The 20,130-nt window shown below is 41.0% G+C and overlaps 4 protein-coding genes across 4 annotated transcripts; 3 read left to right on the top strand and 1 right to left on the bottom strand.

Annotated features, from left to right (window-relative positions):
- Window positions 1–370: 370 nt before the first annotated feature.
- M430DRAFT_97667 (hypothetical protein) lies at window positions 371–1,671 on the top strand (the record flags this gene model as incomplete). Its single annotated transcript, XM_024870060.1, has 2 exons — window positions 371–905; window positions 956–1,671. 2 exons carry the CDS (start codon window positions 371–373, stop codon window positions 1,669–1,671), a joined length of 1,251 nt encoding a protein of 416 aa, XP_024723266.1.
- Window positions 1,672–2,311: 640 nt separating this feature from the next.
- On the top strand, window positions 2,312–2,943 carry M430DRAFT_17146 (hypothetical protein; the record flags this gene model as incomplete). The annotated part of the gene is made up of 2 exons (XM_024863610.1): window positions 2,312–2,533; window positions 2,815–2,943. 2 exons carry the CDS (start codon window positions 2,312–2,314, stop codon window positions 2,941–2,943), a joined length of 351 nt encoding a protein of 116 aa, XP_024723265.1.
- Window positions 2,944–3,300: 357 nt separating this feature from the next.
- On the top strand, window positions 3,301–5,334 carry M430DRAFT_26144 (hypothetical protein; the record flags this gene model as incomplete). The annotated part of the gene is made up of 1 exon (XM_024865354.1): window positions 3,301–5,334. One exon carries the CDS (start codon window positions 3,301–3,303, stop codon window positions 5,332–5,334), a length of 2,034 nt encoding a protein of 677 aa, XP_024723264.1.
- A 1,719-nt stretch (window positions 5,335–7,053) lies between these two features.
- M430DRAFT_33768 (hypothetical protein) lies at window positions 7,054–7,958 on the bottom strand. The gene is made up of 2 exons (XM_024866428.1): window positions 7,653–7,958; window positions 7,054–7,594 (listed from the first exon to the last, which is right to left on the bottom strand). The coding sequence occupies exons 1-2, from the start codon at window positions 7,659–7,661 to the stop codon at window positions 7,277–7,279; spliced, it is 327 nt and encodes a 108-aa protein (XP_024723263.1). The 5' UTR covers window positions 7,662–7,958; the 3' UTR covers window positions 7,054–7,276.
- Between the last annotated feature and the right edge of the window lie 12,172 nt (window positions 7,959–20,130).

Here is a 20,130-nt window from a genome sequence, read left to right as displayed (position 1 = left end):
CCACTCAACTGCGCCGGGATTCCACTTGACTGAACCTTCTCCTCTCCCTCTCTATTCCCGATCTCTCCTTTTGCGTAGTCAGCACCCGCTGACAAATCCACCCATGGGCCGAGAAGCCTCTCCCCCACACTTGTATATATAGCTCAGGTATGTGGCAGCATCTCGTCGCCACTTCTCCCTCTCTCCCTCTCTCCCCCTCTCTTCTCCCCTCTCTAACCCCTCTCTCTCTGCTTCAATTCTTCCGTTGTTATTGCTCGCTCTTTGCGCGGGCACATTTCGTGCTCCAATCCTTGATATACTGGACATCTCCCCCCTTGCCTACGAGAACTGGACCTTCACCTCTTCTTGATCTCCGCCGCCAGAACTGATTATGGCGCCCCAGCCAGACCTCCCAGAACCCGCCCATCCGGAAGTGGACTCGATGCTGAGCAGAAAGTTCGGGCGCGAGGTGGCCAACTACTTCTCCGGAAGTCCACTGAACCGCGTTTCTTTCTTGCGCGGAAACCATGAGTTCATCTCGAAGGCGTTGACCCATCCTACCACCTCCTTCCTGCTCTTCAACAACCTCTCCCCGCTCGCGAAGGACAACACTACTCTTGCGTACGCTACACATGCAGAGGTCAAGCCGTTGATTGGGGAGAACCCCTTTGCGAAGACGGAGGAGCAGATGATCAAGGACTACAACTCTGCTGTGACGTTGCCCTTGGTGCTATTCCTGGGTCTGGACGAGAGGAAGAAGGGAGGCTTCCAGCATGGCATATACAGCGGATCTCCATACTTTGCCGTAGATGTGACCCCCAGAGGCACCGTCGTGAAGGAGGCCAACGGCGTTATTGAGGCCATGAAAGCAAAGGGATTGCAATTCATTGAGTCGCGCATGCACATGACCTTGAATGCTCCTGAAGGTATGTTGCTCATCCTGCCTGCTGCGAAAGTCTCCTGACGTCTTTTCCAGCTGCTATCTACGCCCAAGCCAGAGCGCTGATTGACTGGAATGCGCGGAATCCCTTCTGCGCTGGTTGCGGTCAGCCTACGTTGTCCGTGAACGCCGGAACCAAGCGAGTCTGCCCACCAACCGACTATGCCTCCTTGCCTACACCTCAGGGTGCTATCACTGTGCTCGACACTCCCCGTGAACGCGCCGCCTGCGCTACCAGGACAGGTATTTCCAACCTTTGCTTCCCGCGCACCGACCCCACGGTTATCATGGCCGTAGTCAGCCATGATGGCCAACGCGTGCTCCTCGGAAGATCAAAGCGCTGGCCAGCAAACTGGTACAGTACTCTGGCCGGATTCTGCGAGCCCGCCGAGTCTGTGGAGGAAGCCGTCCGACGAGAGGTCTGGGAAGAATCCGGCGTCCTGCTCGGTCGTGTCGTAATCCACTCCACACAGCCATGGCCATACCCCGCAAACCTGATGATCGGTGCCATCGGGCAGGCGCTGCCGGATGGTGAAGAGATCCATCTAGAGCACGACCCAGAACTAGAAGATGCGAAGTGGGTGGGCATTGATGAGATCAAGACGGCCCTGAGAATTGGTACCAGTGGTTTGGGTGACCCACCAGGACCAGAGTACATCGAGGGCGGACTGAGACTCCCGCCCAAGACGGCCGTTGCGAACCAGTTGCTCCAGGCAGTCGTGGGGGGATTCCTTGAGACCCCAAAGATCTAAGGTGATGAGACCATGATGACCATGTGTTTTAGATAGACGTTGTAAATATCTAGAACTGTAGGTAACGAGATCTTGTTTTGGTGCCTGCTGAAGTTGACTTATTGCTGTGTCTTCATTCAACTCAAGGAGAGTTCTAGGAATCGAACCATCTGTCTGCTCATATATAGCTGTGCACGTGATACTGGATTGGAGGCGCACACCTACCAATCTAGGTATTCTTCAACTGCAGCTGAGTGTCGATCCATTCTTCACATCTCCTTATCCGTCATCATCATGATAATCGTGATCTGAGCCTCTTCTTGACAGTATACTTACAATGGCACTTGCACCTCCACACGTAGAGCCAGCTCCGCCCAAACCACCATTGATCCCGCGACCCAAGCCATTTCTCAGAACTGATGGATGTGCACCTCTCAGCCGCACAAGCAAAGAATGGATCGACGACGGGCTCACCGGTGTCATGATTTGAAATGGCGCCACGATACTCAAGATCCCCAAGATTCTAAACCTCAGTGGTCTTGAGGGTCGGGGATACAATACTCGTCAACTGCACACGCCAATAAGTACGGTCTAAAATGCCACGACACAGAGATATAGGTCTATGATCGTATTGGTCACCTCTTAGGCATTGTTAGATGCGATGCTTCTTCTACCACCAGATGAGGATATTGCTGTGGTGCAGTGCGATGGGGTCTTGGCTGTGCAGCAAGATATTTTCGACCTTGGCTGGCTCCTATACACTATTGGCGTGGGAAATGCGCAGCATAAGCATCTTTTCCGCATATTCAGCCGCGACACTGATGAGAAAAGAGAAAGAATCGAAGCTTTCGAGACGAGGACCCTTCTCAATACGATGCCTGATGTAAGTGATGATACCAAGGTTACAGATATAAGGCTCGGTCCTTTGGATCTTGGATTGGCCCGAACATTTACCAAACACGGAAGATGTGCTTTGCGGGGAGATCATCAGGAGATGTTGGACTGAAAACGGCTATCGTCACAGATTTTGGAAGATGTCTCTCGTCAGATGAGGCCCTCAGGCTACAGTCAGACCTCAACTCCTCGAAAGCCCTGCATGCTTGCAAATAACAAGGTGGTTGAAACATGTTGCTTGCTAATGATTCTATCCTATTGTCTGTGCAGAATCTCCTGGGCCGAATCCAGGGACCATTGAGATATGGAATTGGCACAAAACTTCAAGAGAGAGGCGTTCTTGCAGTTGCGGATTATATTACAATGCTTGCAATCTTCTGCTACTGGCTCTTCTTCTGAATATCTTTACTTGCTAGCTTGTTGATGTTTTGCTGATTATTAGAACAGTCAACGACTTTGTTCTTCTAGGCGCTAATATCTGAAATGCCTAGAGAAATATCTCAAGTTGAGCTGTTATCGCAAGTTACTGTACGGTCTGCTTGACATTCTTTGCTACGAAGAGGCATATCGAAGTAGCGGGGAACCCTGCAATCCACCAAATCCTCCCCGTTGTACAACGCCACGTGGACGGCTGGACCGGTATTTACCTTCCTTAGACATGCCTCCTTCGCAACAAATCATCAGCGGCTTTCCTCTACAAACACTTTCGCTTCTCCATGTATCGACAATAATATTCGCATTCTCTGCTATGTAGACATGGCTCCCGCCAGGTCTTATCTAGGCCATAAATTACGATCTCTAAGTAGGAAATTACTACGCCGCGCCGACCCTGCGCAAAAAGGCACGGCTCTAGGGGTAGCAGATGAGAATGACGACGATGGTGAAAGTGTGCAAGACGTGCCCAGAAGAGACGAGGAAGTTATGGATGAGAATGACGACGATGGCGAAAACTTACAGGACGTGCCAGACTTTCTGAAAAAATCACTTGATCCCCATTGGATCGACATCGAAATGATGGGGTACTGGCTCCAGAAGTGCGAGACAGAGCATGGAGACAAATGCTGCAATCCTCTAGGCTTGGATATGTCAAGCCTCGGCCGCCCAGAGTTGCTCATTGACATACGAAAGAAATGCCTAGTGGCAGCTGAGCCGGGTTATCGTTACTCTTGTTTGAGTTATGTATGGGGAGGTGCGACTACGCTGAAAGCGGAGAAAGGAAACATTGACAGTTTGATGCAGGACAGGGCGTTGGAGCGTTACCGAGAGGAAATCCCCAGGACCGTAAGAGACACTATCGGCCTGGTTGACCAGCTTGGAATCCCTTATCTTTGGGTAGATTCTCTCTGTATTGTCCAAGATGATACGGAGGCGAAGGGCAGTCAAATCCGGGCCATGGCAGGAATCTACGCCAAGGCATATGTTACTATCATCGCTGGTAATGGATGGGATGCCAACCACGGGCTCCGAGGCATCCAAGGAGTGACTGAACCGCGTCAACTTTCTCCGTTCTTGAAGAACAGCTTTCGGGACAATCTCCAGCCCTACTCGGGCATTTGGTATTCGCGCGGATGGACTTTTCAAGAAATGATATTCTCACCTAGGAAGATCATGTTTCAATATCGACTCGCGATCTGGGAGTGCAGCGAAAACTCGTGGCATGAGGCATCACTATCTAAAGCTTCTACCCTTCCGGGCGTCGCTCAAATTCACACAAGCATTAACCGGTGGGCGTCCCAAGTTCAGTTCTCGGCATTGCCAGATGTAAAGCAATATGTCGATATGGCATATGAGTTTGCCACTAGAAAACTGACTTATCCCCAAGATGCGTGGAATGCCATCTCAAGTTTGTTGTCTGTCATGAGCTCCTCGTTTGTGGGGGGTTTTATTAGCGGCCTACCGGAAATGTTCTTGAATGAAGCCCTCCTGTGGCAGCCAAGAGAGCCAATGCAGCGGCGGGTCCCTACAGACGCTGACAGCCTATTACCTAGCTGGTCATGGATCGGCTGGGAAGGCGAGATCACGAAGGATGAATGGGTTGATCACTTCAGTCATTTATATCTTTCCCGCTCTCTGCCTCCCTCTTCATCGCGCGAGGTTGTACTCCAGGTAAGACCGCTGGTAAAATGGTTCTATGGAAATACGCTGCAGGAAAGACTGCCTGCACATGTTGTAGGCGATAATTATATTGGACATCTCGCTGATAAGTCAACGCTACCGGTTCCCGCAGATTGGTCCTACGACGAGGACGCCCAAGGTTTCTATCATCATGACAAAAACGGGAGAAGGACAAACGAAGACCCGTTCAATTATCCATTACCCACCGCTTCTAGTCCGTCACCGCGTCTTACACCCGCGCGTTATCTCTTCTGCCATACCACAAGGGGGTTCTTCAAAATCAACTATCAGAACTTTGACTGGACTCCAAGACAAGCTTCCCTAATCATCGGGCTCGAAGACAGCACTGGCAACGGTGTCGGAGCTCTGAACCTCGATCTCGACCTCACCGATTTCACCTACCCTCCATATGGCACCGAGTACGAGCTAGTAGCCATCGCCGCTGGTTCATTAATCCACGATAGCTATGATATGGGTGAAGTGAGTGCTCTTCTTGACTGGGGCAATTTTGTAACACGCACAGGGACGCCCCCTAGCGACCCGAGGATTGTTGATTTCTACTACGTGTTCTGGATAGGATGGAAGGATGGGATCGCGTACCGCAGAGGCCTGGGCCGTGTGTTCAAACCAGCCTGGGATCGCGAAGCTACGGAGATTGATCTTGTGTTGGGCTGATGGTTGTTTGAAGATTTTTCTTTGATCTCTCTGTCTCCTTATAAGGATCGAGAGGGTTAGGATATAGTCTAGACTAGAGAGGGCGGAGAACCCCTAATAGTCTAGGACACTGGAATAGTGGAGGCCTTGAAAGAGTTTATGTTGAATACCTGGTACACAGTAGCAAATGTTAATGGCTTTTCTTTTATATATAAAATTTGTAGTTGTATCAACCCCCTTTTCCCCCTTTTCTCTAAACCAGGAAGTGTGTAGCAACATGATAGATAGACATCTAAGCATGCAATTGATGATATCCCTCCCCAATTCAATCTTTTCTAGACCTAATACTCTAAATCCAAACTAAACATACCTATACATAAAAACCCATCCCAATCTTCCACCCCATCCCATATCCCCCTCCCCCCCAACCCAATCTACCAATTCCACCCCTCACATTTCAGGCATCATCAATCATCCTCAGGCAGCCCCCGACAATTAGCGCGTCCACTAGCTCCAGATCTCCCAAAGCCTCATCTCTATCTATACTCTAGTATAAATAAAATTATAATACTCAAAGAGATCTTTTTATAAGCATTAAAACGCACTTTTTAGAATTTTGATAAGATGTCGTAGGGTTGAGATAGGGGTGGGTAGAAAGTTTTGTTGCACGTCGCACTTTTGCGCATTTTGGAATTGCGAGGGGGAAATCTTAGGAGGGGATCTCACGAGTTGCAACCCTCACATTTCAGGCATCGTACTCAGGCATCCAAACGCATCCAACGCATCCTCAGGCATCCAAAGACAATTAGCGCGTCCACTAGCGCCAGATCTCCCAAAGCCTCATCTCTATCTATACTCTAGTATAAATAAAATTATGATACTCAAAGAGATCCTTTTATAAGCATTAAAACGTACTCTTTAGAATTTCGATAGGACGTTGTGCGGTTGAGATAGGGGTGGGTGGAAAGTTTTGTTGCACGTCGCACTTTTGCGCGTTTTGGAATTGGGCGAGGGGAAATTTTGGGAGGGGGTGAGGCTACTACGTACAGCCTTGGGGCGAGGCGAGGCTGGAGCCTTGTTTGATATGATGGTGTGCACCCTACCTAATCTCAATGTAGGACTTTGGATAGGTGGGAAAATGGTAATGAATTTGTGGTCTCAAAGCTCACATGGGTAGTTAACTGTCTGGGTAATTGAAATATGTAAAACTAGTAAGTAGTCTTGAGTGGAATATCTGAGCTCTATCTAGAACTAAGGTAATCTATCTATCTATAAGCTCTTCACCATTCTGCGGTTATACTTCGTTGAATAAGGTAGGTTCCCATCACGGGTACTACCAGCCTCGATATAGGTGATCCCTGGCCATCTGCAGTCGGCTTGCCGATACCCATGTTTATGGAGCACTCCTTAGTCCAGGAGTCTGGGGTTATGCAGAAAGACATACGATTTGCAGTATGGGAATCTGTTGTTTTCATGCATCATGTAGTTCTCACATTCTTCTGCTTCAGTAGTAAGTCTGACTGTTTCCTGATTCTCCTCGCTGCAGTTGAATACAGAGCCCTTTCAGCGAATAACCTCATACATGAGTCATGACATAACCTGCCACCGCCAAATGCCCTTTAAAGAGCAAGATATTGCTGCAGATGCAAGGACAGTAGAGCGCTAAGTATGTAGGACTAAAGAGACGTTGGAGGCTAGCCATAAACGAGCTGATGGCTCGTTGAATTCTTCGGTTTGTAGCTCTGTGTAACGGTCCTTGAGTCTGTGTGTGAAGGTCTGTAGAATCCAGAGTGCTGTCACTGTAAGCTAAGGTATATACATGAAGCGAGGCCACATGCTGGTGCCCTGACACTCTTCTATTCTCCCTTCCTCTAGACATCAGTTTCCTCAGGACTCACCACCAGCTGGACCTCCTTTGCCTTGCAGACTCGTTTTGTGTCCTCGAGAACCACTTCGATCGGTGTTACCTAGGAAACAAAGCCTTGTACAGTAGGCCAGAAACGTAGCCGTCAGAGTCCCAGACAAATGATCCGGAATCCCCCCAAGTTCCAACTGTAGAGAAGGCTACATTTTCTCTGTACCTTCCATTGTCGTTTATGACCATCCACTCGTCTGAAATCACACTACTATTGCTTCGATACTTTGACAGGATAGTAGACGCTATGACATAGGTGTAGTGACTGGTCCTACCAAACTTCCAGACGACATGGTTATTTTCGTCGGTCGTCTCTATGCCCAACTTCCTTCCATAATTTCGACATCTATATCGTGAAGATCCACCCTAAATAAGTCTCAGTAAACCACTTCAAATATGGACAAGGATTAAGAAAGGGAATTACCGTTCGCATTCACGATGTATCTCATCGACTATTCGTTGCGCTTCGGTTACATGTAATCCACTGAGATCCACTTTCTTAGGTTCATAGTGTCGAGAATCGCGAGTACAGAGGCCCTTAGGCCATTATCGAGTTTCTGCGCGAGAGAACAGGCGGTTATGACAAAGGACCGCTTAGCTAGGTACATATCGGGGACCCAGGAAAAATGTGGTCATCGTCAATAGGCCGGGTCCAGATAGATGTGCTGCTTCTCGCCAGTCGTTTTTGTAAGTCTGTCAATCCGGGAGGAAGCTGGCGAGCAGTCTGCGGCAATTGCATCTTTCGAAGTCTCGTTATCTGGAGTTGATTCTTTGATGGATGGAAGACTGAGGACAGTACTCACACTGGGGTTTTCATGATAGTTGTAACAGAAAAGCAGATCAGACTTACTCACTTGGGTTCGGCAGCTTCGGCTTGAGACTGGCTTTGCTAACCCAGCCTCATGATCCTGACGGTTCGGATCGTTTGATCCCATGGAATCGAGATGATCCCCATGGGTTGGGTTTTTCATATGTAGGACCCAATCCATGGGTGGACCCATAGGTAGGTTGTCAAGAACACAGGACGTGGGTTTAAACGTCAATAATATCGCCTAAGGAAGGCTTATCACGTGCCTTACAGATATCCAGGAACAGATTCTTTCTTTTTAACACATTAGTTGTGTTTTGATAATCGACTATGTTTGGATGACTGGCTGTGCTTGAATAATTGATTGCAATTTGTCTTTTGTGACTACGTTCTGGCTTCTCTCGAGTGACTAGGAGGCCAGAGTGACCGAGTGATATAGTGTGTTGCTCCAGATCCAGAAGTCTGAATCCCATCTCTATTTTTACCTTCTGAAACCAAGATCAAATATTCTTGAGACCCCTCTTTCCTGCTCTCTGGAAGCGGTCTCTGTAGTCAAGAGATAAGGCTATGCGGGTAAGCAGAGATGCCAGAGAATAGCGGATTCAAAAGTAAGAAACGGTTGGTCACCCCAGGAATCACTGAATCAGGATTTCTTGGCTGTGTATGAGTCGAGTGTATGGTACATTGGTACCTCTGCTATCTACCCCATTCCTCCCCTCATTATCCAACTGCTTCGTGAGAAGCCTCAATTACTATTGGCTTAAGACTGAAGATTAGTGAACTGGCTGCCGCATGGTTCGCCTGCATTATCCCTGGCACGGGCTCTTGACCTTACTATACGAACCTAGTTTCATTTCCCCAGTTCTGGTTCCTAGCGGCGCGTTATTCCCGCGCACTGTCTCTTCATTCCCCGGAATCGACTGTGTATCTATCTCACTTCCCAATCTTTACTCCGTCCTCTCTCTTGGGGAGATACAGTCTCACTGTTCAGTTGAGAAGGGTTCAAGTCAAAAAGCCCCTCCCCCTCTTCTACAAGAGGACGGAGAACTTCTAAGAGCAGAGCAATCACTGCTTCAAGTCTTCAAGTCTTCAATAGCATTGATCCGGGACCCCTACTCAGACAACCAACTCTCTCTCCGTTCCCTTACCCCGGACCCCGCGTGGCTGAAAATACCCGTGGGAATAATCGGCAATAAGGGTCCAAGACACGCGGCTCCACTGATGACGCCCGTGCTAACCGTTCACAGCGATAAAGCGCAGCGAAGCGTCCTGCGAAAACCACCGGATATACCACGCCCCTCTTCTTTCTGTCCAATGTTGATCTGATTGATCATTTGAACGCTGCAGAGTAAGACTATCGGGGTTATAGATATCGGAGATATTGGCGTACTAGGATGCAATGGCTCGCTTCGCTCGCGTGGGTGCAATGCTTAGTCACGTGACCCAAAAATATTTGATTAGTAAGCCTACTACAGAACAATTGAGCCCCTTATTACCCGTAGACGACAATAGTAAAGGCACGTGATATCAAACCTGCTGCTTGCGGATAGAGCACTCTTATTAGCCGTAAGGGGCTTAATTGATCTCTTTGTTACTGTTAAAGGAGACAATAGTAGTAGTTAGCTATATAGAAACTCGATCTTAACGCTCCCTTATCTTACTTACTACTAAATCTAACTCTAATTCTAACTTCTACACAAATCTAACTCTAAATTTAACTTTAACCTTAATTCTAACTCTAACGCTAAATAAAGTAAGTATACGGCCCTACTTACGGCCTGTTATTCTTAACCTTATAGACTGTTTCTAGATAGATCGATTTGTAAAGGACTTTCCTGTGCCTATAAAGGGTACTATAGTACGTAGAGGCTCCTAGTAAGTTAACCCTTAGATCTAGGGAGGAAGGAGACTAACGGATCCGACAGGCCCCCTACCTCTTTAGCCTATAATAGTACTCCCTTTACTAGCGCGTAAGCAACTACCTACCTCTGGCCGTAACAGACTACTGTATACGTAGCTAACGGCCTGTTAATAGTTAGGCTAGCTCGGTCCTTAGCTCCTCCTCTCCTAGCTTTAAAGCCGTGTTCCTAGCTAGTGTCGCGGCTACTGTCGTCCCGGCCCTTACTACTACTACTGCCTTATAAGTTAGCTAAAGACCCTAAATATAGAGCGTATAGTAATACTAACCTGTCTGTTAGGGCTATCGCCCTTACTACTACTATAGCCGCCGCCCTTACCGCCTTATAAGTTAGCTAAAGACCCTAAATATAGAGCGTACCTTAATACTAACCTGTCTATTAGGGCTATTACCCTTTCCTTCCTTCCCTAGAACGCTACCTATACTATAACGGCCCTCGCTACTATAGTACTATAGCGGCTAGCGACTCTCTGTCCGGGCCGTAACCCGCTAAACTAAAACTAGGCTAGTAACCTAGAGACAGAGCTTGCTTATATCGTAGGTTAGGTAAACCTTCTAGGCTATAGCTATTGTTAAAATAGCGCCGGCCTATAGATAGAGTGTATTATAGTACCTAGACAGCTAAGTTAGAGCTGTACAAATTACTACTATAGTAGTAAGGAGATCTATTACTCCCTTTATAAGTTGACTTAACAGGGCAGATTTAGGGTATACTATAACTAATAGGCCGTAGGCTAGACTTTTGTACCCGTACTATCTGCCGCCCTTATATCTACTATTAACGTCGTATTCACAGCCGTACCTATACCTCTTAGCCCGCCTGTTATACCGCCTGTCTTACTAGCATAGGCCTTAAGAGCTGTGCTTACAGCCTTAGTAGCCCTAGCCCTAGCCTTAGGCCCCTGCCCTTTACGTTACTATAAGTGTACTACCCTTATTATATATAGACAGAAAACTTACTATGTATAGTAGCCTTCTCTACTATCGCCTTAGCTACTAATAGTAACGCCTTATAACATCCTAATTATAAGTCTATAACTAACTATTAATAGCTACTACCTTCCTACTAGCCCTAGCCCTAGTATACGTACCTACTACCTGCCTTACTACTAGCCCCTGTCCTTACTATAGCCCTAGCCCTTACGGCCCTGTTTTTACTGTCCTTAGCGCTAGCACTATTAGAGTACTACTTACGCTATATAGCTACTTTGCCTGACTTCTTAACAAAGCCCGAACCTTAGGCTAGGCTAAAATCGTAGGCTGCTAGGCCGAAATCTAGCTTAAGCTCGCTACCCTAGCCTAAGCTAAGGTAAAGGATAAGGACGACGATAACAAAGAAAAAGAGTAGAGGTATAGTTTATAGACTACTAAGTCTTATAAAGGGCGCCCTTATAATGTCAGGTGTATTTCTACAGAGTAGAAGAGGCAAGAGTCAATAGACAGTCGTAGTATATTTAAAGGTATATCGCTACTTTAACTATAGACTAATCTCTAAACCCCCCTTCTTTCCCCTCCTTACCCTCTATTCTTATGCTCCTTAATGCCTACTATTACCTTAGTTGTAGTACGTAGTTACCCTATACTTGATTTCTAAGCTATTATAATTTTACGTATTAGTATACCTAATATAGTATCCCCCCTTTTTAGCTTCTATCCTTAGAAGCTTATAAGTAGCCGTTAGATCGTAGAGAGGCCGTGTTAGGCCTAGATATAGCCTTTAAATGCCCCTTCCCTAAAATAAAAGAATAAATTAGTAAATAAATACGTAACTATATAACTAGTAGTGTTAAGGAAAGGAGAGTAGTAGCGACTTTATAGCGTAGTAGAGGCGCGTAGCCTAACCGCAAAATTTCTGTTATATATCGTACTTTTAGATCTTTACCTTATGCCTCTTGTATTTACTTTCGGCTAAGACACCTTATAGTAGAGTGTTAGTAAGTCGTCAGGTAGTTGTAGGATCCCTAATACGTAGTACTAACTACATTACCTAGGCGTACTAGCATTCCTTACTCTTTAGCTACTTTTAGAAATCTTTTGTTACCCCTTACTAGAAGGTCGATAGTATACTAATAGTAGGTAGCCGTAGAGATTAAACCGTATTACCTATAATCGTATTTTTTAAGTAAATATAAAAAACACTTTCTTTGTCCCCCTTTACTTAGTCCCTCTCTTATAGCACTAAGGGGTATATAGAGACTTGTTTTTGCTAGTTTGTTGTCTCTTTTTCTTCTTTTTACCTTATACAAATATAACGCTACCGCGCCCCCCCCTCCTTACGACTCTTTTAACAAACTTTAATCAAACTACTAACGACAACATAGTGCTAACAAAGCGTTTAGTAGCTTGTAAGCGATATTTAAACTAAATAGCTTTATAAGACCTATAGAGTACCCTACTAAAGTGTAAGGATAACGACTATAAGTATTCCTTCTTAGTAAAGAGTAACGGCCTAATAGTATAGTAGCCGCGTTAGTAAAGTACGTATACTATAAGAATCTAAAGAAAGAGTACATTTTTATAAGTATAACCCCTCTTAAGGCGATACTCTTACGTTATAGCTTTATTAACGTTACTAGGTTGTTTTAACTCTCTAAGCTAGAAGAATCAAACTTTAAAAGGCAATTATAAAAAAGGATAAGGTAAGGTAGTCTATTATTTATAGTAAAGTTAAAGCTAATACAAACAGGCTATAATTTAGGCTGCCTAAACTTTAGTAAAGAAGAGCCTTTAATATTTAAAGTCTTAGACTAGAATATTAGTAGAGAAGAGGCTTTATAGTAATAAAGTAGATAAGGAGAAGTGTGTAGAGCAAAAGTTAGGTTATCTAGCAAAAATTACCTATTAGTTAGAGCTTTATAATAAGTTTACTATAACTACAAACATAAAGGCAGATCGTCGTAATTAGCTCGTAAAAGAAGTAATATAAGTAAACTAAGACTATCTTACTATCTTTAAAAAGTACGTGTCTTATTTTAAGAAAGTTGTAAGTATCCCTTACCCTAATACTAAGTCGCTACTAACTTAAAGGTAGTACGTGTACGATTTATAGAGATCTAAAGAAAGCGAGAAAGTAAAGGATACTATAAAGGATAATACTAGTAACAAAAATAATAGTAAAAAGGATAGTAATAAGGATAAATAATAGACGACTAAGGGTTAAAGCGTCCTTAATAAGTAAGATCGTACTTTAAGGTTTTTTTTTCTCTTTTTCCTTTTTCTAAGATATATAATAATAAAGTTAGCAGAGCTTTAAAGAGTGTTCGCTAGTAAGAGGGTAGTTTAGTGTTTTTTTCTTAAGATACCTAGGTTTCTAAGTTTTTATATAATAAATACGAAAGTCGTACTTATATTACTATAACTATACTAGTAACATTATACCTTTCTAACGATTATCTTAATGTGTTTGTTTGTATTCTTATAGAAGTAGGCTATTGTTAAGGTTCTGTTATAGTTCTTACGAGTTTTCTAAATCGTTATACCCTTTTTATTTTATAAGATAGAATCTGTTTTTTTACAGGCCTTTATAGTTAAGAATAGCTTCTACTTTAAATGTTTCTTTATCTAAGACTAGGATGTCTATTAGGCTTATAAAGACTTTGCCTTCTCGTGCCTTATAGGGTTCTAGGCTTATAATTAGAAAGGTAGGATATAGCCGTACTAATAAAGGGAGGCGTAGTCTATAAGTAAGTCTATAGTCCCTAATAACGTCTTTAATTTAGTAAGGGCTAATGTACTTATCTACAAATTTCTTAGAGGGTCGACGTTACCTTAAGTGTTTTGTTAACAAGAGTACTTAGTCTCTCTTTTTAAATAAAATCTTTTTTTAGTTCTAGTTATACTATTTCTTATACTATTTTTAGGAATACTAAAGGAATATAACAATTTCTTTATAACTACTTTATAGCTACTCTACTCGCGTATTAGCTACTAGCGCCTCTACTAGCTTTAACTAGTTTAGGGGTATGTCTCTAGAACCCTATAGCTAGTACTTGTATAGTACGTACAATAGTGTTACGTTTATTATAAAGTACTATAAGGTATTGTATACAAATTTAGTAAGATCTAGCTTAGTTACCTAGTCGTCTTGTATAAAGCTATAGTAAGTTTAAAGGTAATACTTAACAGCTTAGTTTTACTATTCTGTCTACCTGTCTGTTTATAAGTAATAGGTAGTACTAAGTTACTATAATGTTGTTAGGTACTAGTAGAAACTACTCTAGAATTTACTTATAAAGAAAGAGCCTTAGTCTAAGACAATACTATCTAGAATTCCGAATTGTTATATAACGTAGTATATTAGAAGAGACGCTAGTCTGTCGCTAGTAAGACGCTTAGTTATTAGAATATATAAGGAAAATTTTGTAAATTAGTCTATAATAACAAGTATTAAATTATATAGTTTACCTACTATATTATAAGAGTAAGGTAGCTATGTAATAAAATTAAGTAAGATCTCTTACTAAGGTTTAGAAGGAATAAGGAGTAGGGCTAACTTACTATATAGTAGATAGGTCTTTGTCTTTATTCTTTAACAGATAGCGTAGGTAGAAACGTAACAGTAGACGTCTTTATTAAGACTTAGCTAGAAGAAGGATTAGAAAAGCCTTTTCTTTGTTTTACTAACTCTCTAGTGCCTTATAGTAAGTACGTTATAGAAAAGCTTTAGTAACTCCTTGTGTAAGCCTAGATCATTAGGTATATATACACGTCTATAATACTATAGTAGCGCATTATTCTTAAACGTCTATAAGGACCTAGTAGTACCTCGGCTACTACACTACTTCTTTTACTCTTTATTAGTAACAAAGGCGTCCCTTTACTACGCGTTACAAAAGGCTTCTAATAGTAATAGTAGTAACGTTAACGTTACTATTACCTAGCTATTACTCTTACTAGCCTGACTCTAAGTAGAGTTCTCTACTAGTATAAGAGTGTTTAATTCGTGACTTAATATTCTAGTAATAAAAGCGTAAGGTCTCTAAGACCTACGATCGCCTTAGTCTACTAGCCGGCGTAAGTCTGGCCTCTTACGCTAGAGTGATTCTACTAAGACAGTATACGTTAAGGAGGTCGCTAGACCTTTAAAAGGAATAGAAGGAATTAAAAGAACAAAAGGAATTAGAAGAATAAAAGGAATAGAAGCTTTGTTTTAAACAAGTCTTGTAGTAAGACTAACAGCTTCTAAGGTAACTACATTTACCTAGAATTTGTTAAGGAAAGTTACTAAAGGAGCTTGTTACGCCTTTAATTACTTATTAGGATCTTATAAGTCAGGCTGTCACGACAACCTATTAGTAAGGTTTTAGCTACTCTCCTTATATTTAATCTTAAAGTTAAAGACAGAAAGTTCCTCTAGCTATCTAGCTTACTACTATAACAACTTCGGCTTTATAAAGAAGTAATAGTAGTTTAGGTAATCTGTTAAAACTAATACTAAACTTTACACATATACTAAGTACGGCCTCTATAACCTAAAAGCCTTAACAATAGCTATTAACTTAGCGTTAAGGGTATTATAGCGTAGCTCTAGCCCCTTTAGCTTTCTAGAAATAAATGTAACAGGGTACTAGCGGCCTTCTTATAGCTATAAAAGGACAGTACTAATAGTATAGGCAGATATATCTGTTTTTATGTATGTAGGTAGTTTAGGGTCGTAGTAACGTAAGAAAGGGGCCTTTACAAAGACTAGTCGTAACTTATAAAAGGCTTCTAGGGCTTTAGAACTTAGTATAATAGTACTAGCGGCGTTACCTTAAAGGAGATTTGTTAGTAGTATAGTAATCTTTAAATAATTCTTAATAAAGCGCTTATAGAACCTAGTAAACCTTAAGAAGACATAAATGTCCTTTATAGTTACAAGAATAAGCTATTCTTAGATTATAGAGACACGCTTAGGTTTAATGTAAACTCCTTATAAGTTAATAACATAACCTAAGAAACCTACTTACTTTATATTAAACTTATACTTTAAGAGGTTAGCGTAAAGGTTATGTTATTAGAGACGTTTAAAGACGCGGTAAACATACTACGTATACTCTTCTTTATTTATAAAGTAGATAAGGATATTATTAAGATATATAATATAAATATTATTAATAAGATTCTCTAGTACTTTATTAATAAAGGACTAGAAGGTCGCTAGTACGTTTACTAGCCTAAAGGGTATAACGTAGTATTTAAAGTAATTGTATTAGTACTAGAAAGCCGTTTTCTACTTATTACTAGCCTTAATACAAACTTAATAGTACACTTTATATAGGTCAAGCTTAGTGTAGACGCGGGCTTACGACAGCTGATTAAGGATCTCTCTAATTAATAGAATAAGGGCTTAGTTCTTTCTAGTCACACTATTTAACACCTAGTAGTTAACATAAAGTCGTAGCTTCTCTTCTTTCTTTAGAACAAATAGTATTAGAGTACTAGTAAGGCTCTTACTTAGACAGATCTATCCTTTTACTAAGACGTCGTCTAAATATTCGTGTAAGACACCTAGCTCGACTTCTATAAGTAGGTAGATTTAGCTATATAGTAGTACCGTGTCTTCTTTAAGGTCTATTATATAAGTAGGGCTATTAATTACAGGTAGTAATCTAGCCTCTTCCTTAGAAAAGACGTCTACAAATTGTTAGTACTTACTAGGTAGGCTTACTATAGCCTTACTATCTTTCTGTAGTTCCTCTTATAGTTCCTCCTTACCTAGGGATTCCGGGTTAACTATAATTAGTTATACTGTCGCTACAATTACAAACTAGGCTTCTTTTATTACCTTCTTAATTTCTTTCTTTGTTATATATAGCTAGACTATTAAAGACGACATAAGGTACACAAACGTCCGGGTCTTTTATAAAACGATTAGGTCTATAGCCTTTAGCTATAGAAATCTAAGTATAACATCTAAGTCCTTAATATTAGTAATAACAAATCTGCCTTAATGTCGCCTTACTATTAAGTAGTTATCTTAGGCCTTAACAAACAGATCGTATAATCCGAAGCTTGTTATTGTTTTCTAGAATAGTAAGGACACTACAATATAGTTGTTAAGTTACTATAGTGCCTCCTGTTCTAAAAGTCGTAAGTAGATAAGGTTAACTTCTACTCCTAAGTCTAGTAAGGCTAGTATAGCTACCTAGCTACCCCTAATATACATCTCTACCCGAATACTTATTAAGGGTCGCCCCTCTTCTTATTGTTTAGGCGTAACGTAGTAGGCTACTAGCGTAGTATTAGCGCCTAAAGCACTAGCCTTATTAGGGTACTAAGTATAAGTATGCCTAGATTAACTGTATATAAAGTATTTATATAGTAGGCACAAATTTACCTAATAACTAGGCTACTAGCATTAGTAGTAGTTGCCTTATACCTTACTTACTAAAGGGGTTTTTGTAATACTAGAAGAGTCTTTCTACGTGTTTAAAGTTTAGCTACTAGATACCCTTTACGTGTTTACTAACGTAAATAAGGTCTTTAGATTATAAGAAGAGCCTCTCTTAGTACAGTATAGTATTAAAGGGGCTCTATAAGAGCCTTCTTATTACCTTATCTAAATAAGAGTTTCCTTTCTTAACGCTACTACCTTAACTACCTTAAAGGTATCTAAGACCCTACTACTTACTATATAGGCCCTTAACTTAAGCTTTAAACAATTAATAAGAAGGTAGATATAGAACATCTCTAGGAGGGCGTAGCTAAGTTTAATAACTAAAGAGTTATACTATTAAAGGAAATTCTTAAAGGTCTTGTTTTAGTTTTAAGTTAACATTTAGAGTTTTAACACTACTTTAAGAGAGTAGGTACCCTTATCTATAATACTATAAAGAAGCTACGCCTTTATTTCTCCCTAAGTTATATTAAGAACTAATCTGCCTTTTTCCGAGAAAATAAAAGATTTCTAGCGCTCTTTAATATAATCCTTTAGTACTACTACTACAGTACTAACACGTTTAGTATCTGTTAGGTAACTCTTTAGATAAGTGTCGAACTCTGTTTCTTAGTTAAATAAAAAGGTCGTAATACTAGTATATGTTTTGTTTTTTAGTAGAATAGAAGGAGTATTACGATAGCTCTTCCTTATTTCTTTAATACAGGTTTACTAGAAAGGCCGTTCTACTTTAGGAGGGTTATTGAATTTGTATAGGTTTATTAAGGGAGCCTCTCTCTTTTTAAGTACTATAAGGTAGTCTTGTTTTTACTTAAGGCACTACTCTACCCTTACTTAGGCGATCCTCTTGTTTAACTTGTTCTTACTTAAGAAAAGGATTTCTGTTAACATTTAGGGAGTTGTACTAGGTTTACTACTATCTGCCTATAAAGAGGTATTCTAAAGAGTTACTTAAGAAGAGGCCTGCGTCTCGTTAAGGTTTATCTATCGTGTCTACATTATTACTTCTTACTTTAATAGTCTATAACCTTTTAGTAAAGGAGAGAGATCAGAATGTTAGGTATATTTTTATAGAGTAGAAGAGGCAAGAGTCGATAGATAGTCGTAGTATATTTAAAGGTATATTACTACTTTAACTATAGACTAATCTCTAAACCCCCTTTCTTTCCCCTCTCTACCCTCTATTCTTATACTCCTTAATGCCTACTATTACCTTAGTTGTAGTATACAGTTACCCTGTACTTAATTTCTAAGCTATTGTAATTTCACGTGTTAGTACACCTGACAACTAAGTCTTATAAAGGGCGCCCTTATAAGGGTTATATAATAGAACTAGAATAATTACACTAAAGTATATACTTAAAACCTCTCTAACGCCTATAAATAGTAAAAACAGACTGTAAACTATAGATATAATACCTATAAAAGAACAATATATAGTATATAATATATATAGTATTATAAAAATAGACAACGCTATAAGTATATAGCTAACGCTATACGCTATTAAACTATAAAGGATTACTCTATTAGATTAATATCCTGTAATACCTCTAGGTAGACGACATTAGTAGTAGTACTTACTCCCTCTAGTAAAAGAACAGACAGGCCTACTATAGACGTAACCTAGAAGACAGCTATATAGAACTAACTATAAGAGAAAACAAGGAACTATAAATCTAGCCTAATCTATAAAAACGACTACCCCTAAGACTTGTTAATCGTTATAGTAAAACTTAGACAGACTAGAAACTACTTACAGATTAGGGTAAAAGAGAGAGAATCCTCTTTAGTAGACGACAACTTAATATAAGAGATCATCTATAACTACTTGTTAAAGTTACTGCTAATAAACCAGGCCTTAATATAGTGCTATTATAGCCTAGTAACGACTATCCGCGACCTGTTACATAGCCCCTTCTAAGGGCATAGGTTCTATAACACTATAATTAGAGTACCTTCCTTAAGTTTTAGGGTTAATAAGGGTAACGACAGGAGATCGATACTCTATAGGTACTTAACTAGTAGTACTATAACGTCCGGATTAGTATCGTTTACGTCTACTAAGTTAACTACTATATAGGTCTATAACTCGCCTTTAGGATTAAACAGGCCAAAGACTAAGTAATTTAGCTCTGTTATAGTCTTGTTTAGGGCAGACAGGATCGCCTGACTGTAAAAGATAGTAGGGTCTGTAATAGCCTGCTCTAATAGAGCCCGTAAGTAAACAGAGTTAATAAGCTTACGTATAGTCTAAGGCTAAGAGATATATAAGGGTATCGTTACCTAGCTATAAAAGGTAAGGTCGTACAGTAGGCTACTAATCTACTATATAAACTATTAATCTTATAGACTGTCCCCTACCTGTATATTAGTCTATAAGCGTAACTACCTAAGCTATAGCTAGATCTACGTGTTCTAAAGGAATACTATAACGATATTAGCTTATAAGCTATAATAGACGACTAAGAGGATCTAAGCAAAGTCCTTACTAAGGATAACAGGTATACTACTAAAGAGAACGTTATCTATAGTGCCTTATAAGTCTATAAACAGCCGGTAGACTACCTTAAAACAGTACTTGTTTTGTATAAGAACCTTATCCTAAATAATTAAATCGGCCTGTCGTAAGAGCTTTCTGGCCTATAAAGTCTTAGTTATTATACTACTAGACGTCTTATAGATAAGGACAAGGATCTTAAACAGAGAGTAAGAGGTATAGCTACCTAAGAGTAAGAAGGCTATAATACCTATAAAGGTAATATAGAAAACCGTCTTACCTAAGCCCTAGAAGTAGT

The sequence above is a fragment of the Amorphotheca resinae genome, assembly GCF_003019875.1.
Source record: "Amorphotheca resinae ATCC 22711 unplaced genomic scaffold M430scaffold_3, whole genome shotgun sequence".
In the NCBI taxonomy this organism is placed as follows: domain Eukaryota; kingdom Fungi; phylum Ascomycota; class Leotiomycetes; order Helotiales; family Amorphothecaceae; genus Amorphotheca; species Amorphotheca resinae.
The sequence above is the reverse complement of the archived record's forward strand: the minus strand, read 5'-3'. Positions and strand labels throughout refer to the sequence as shown.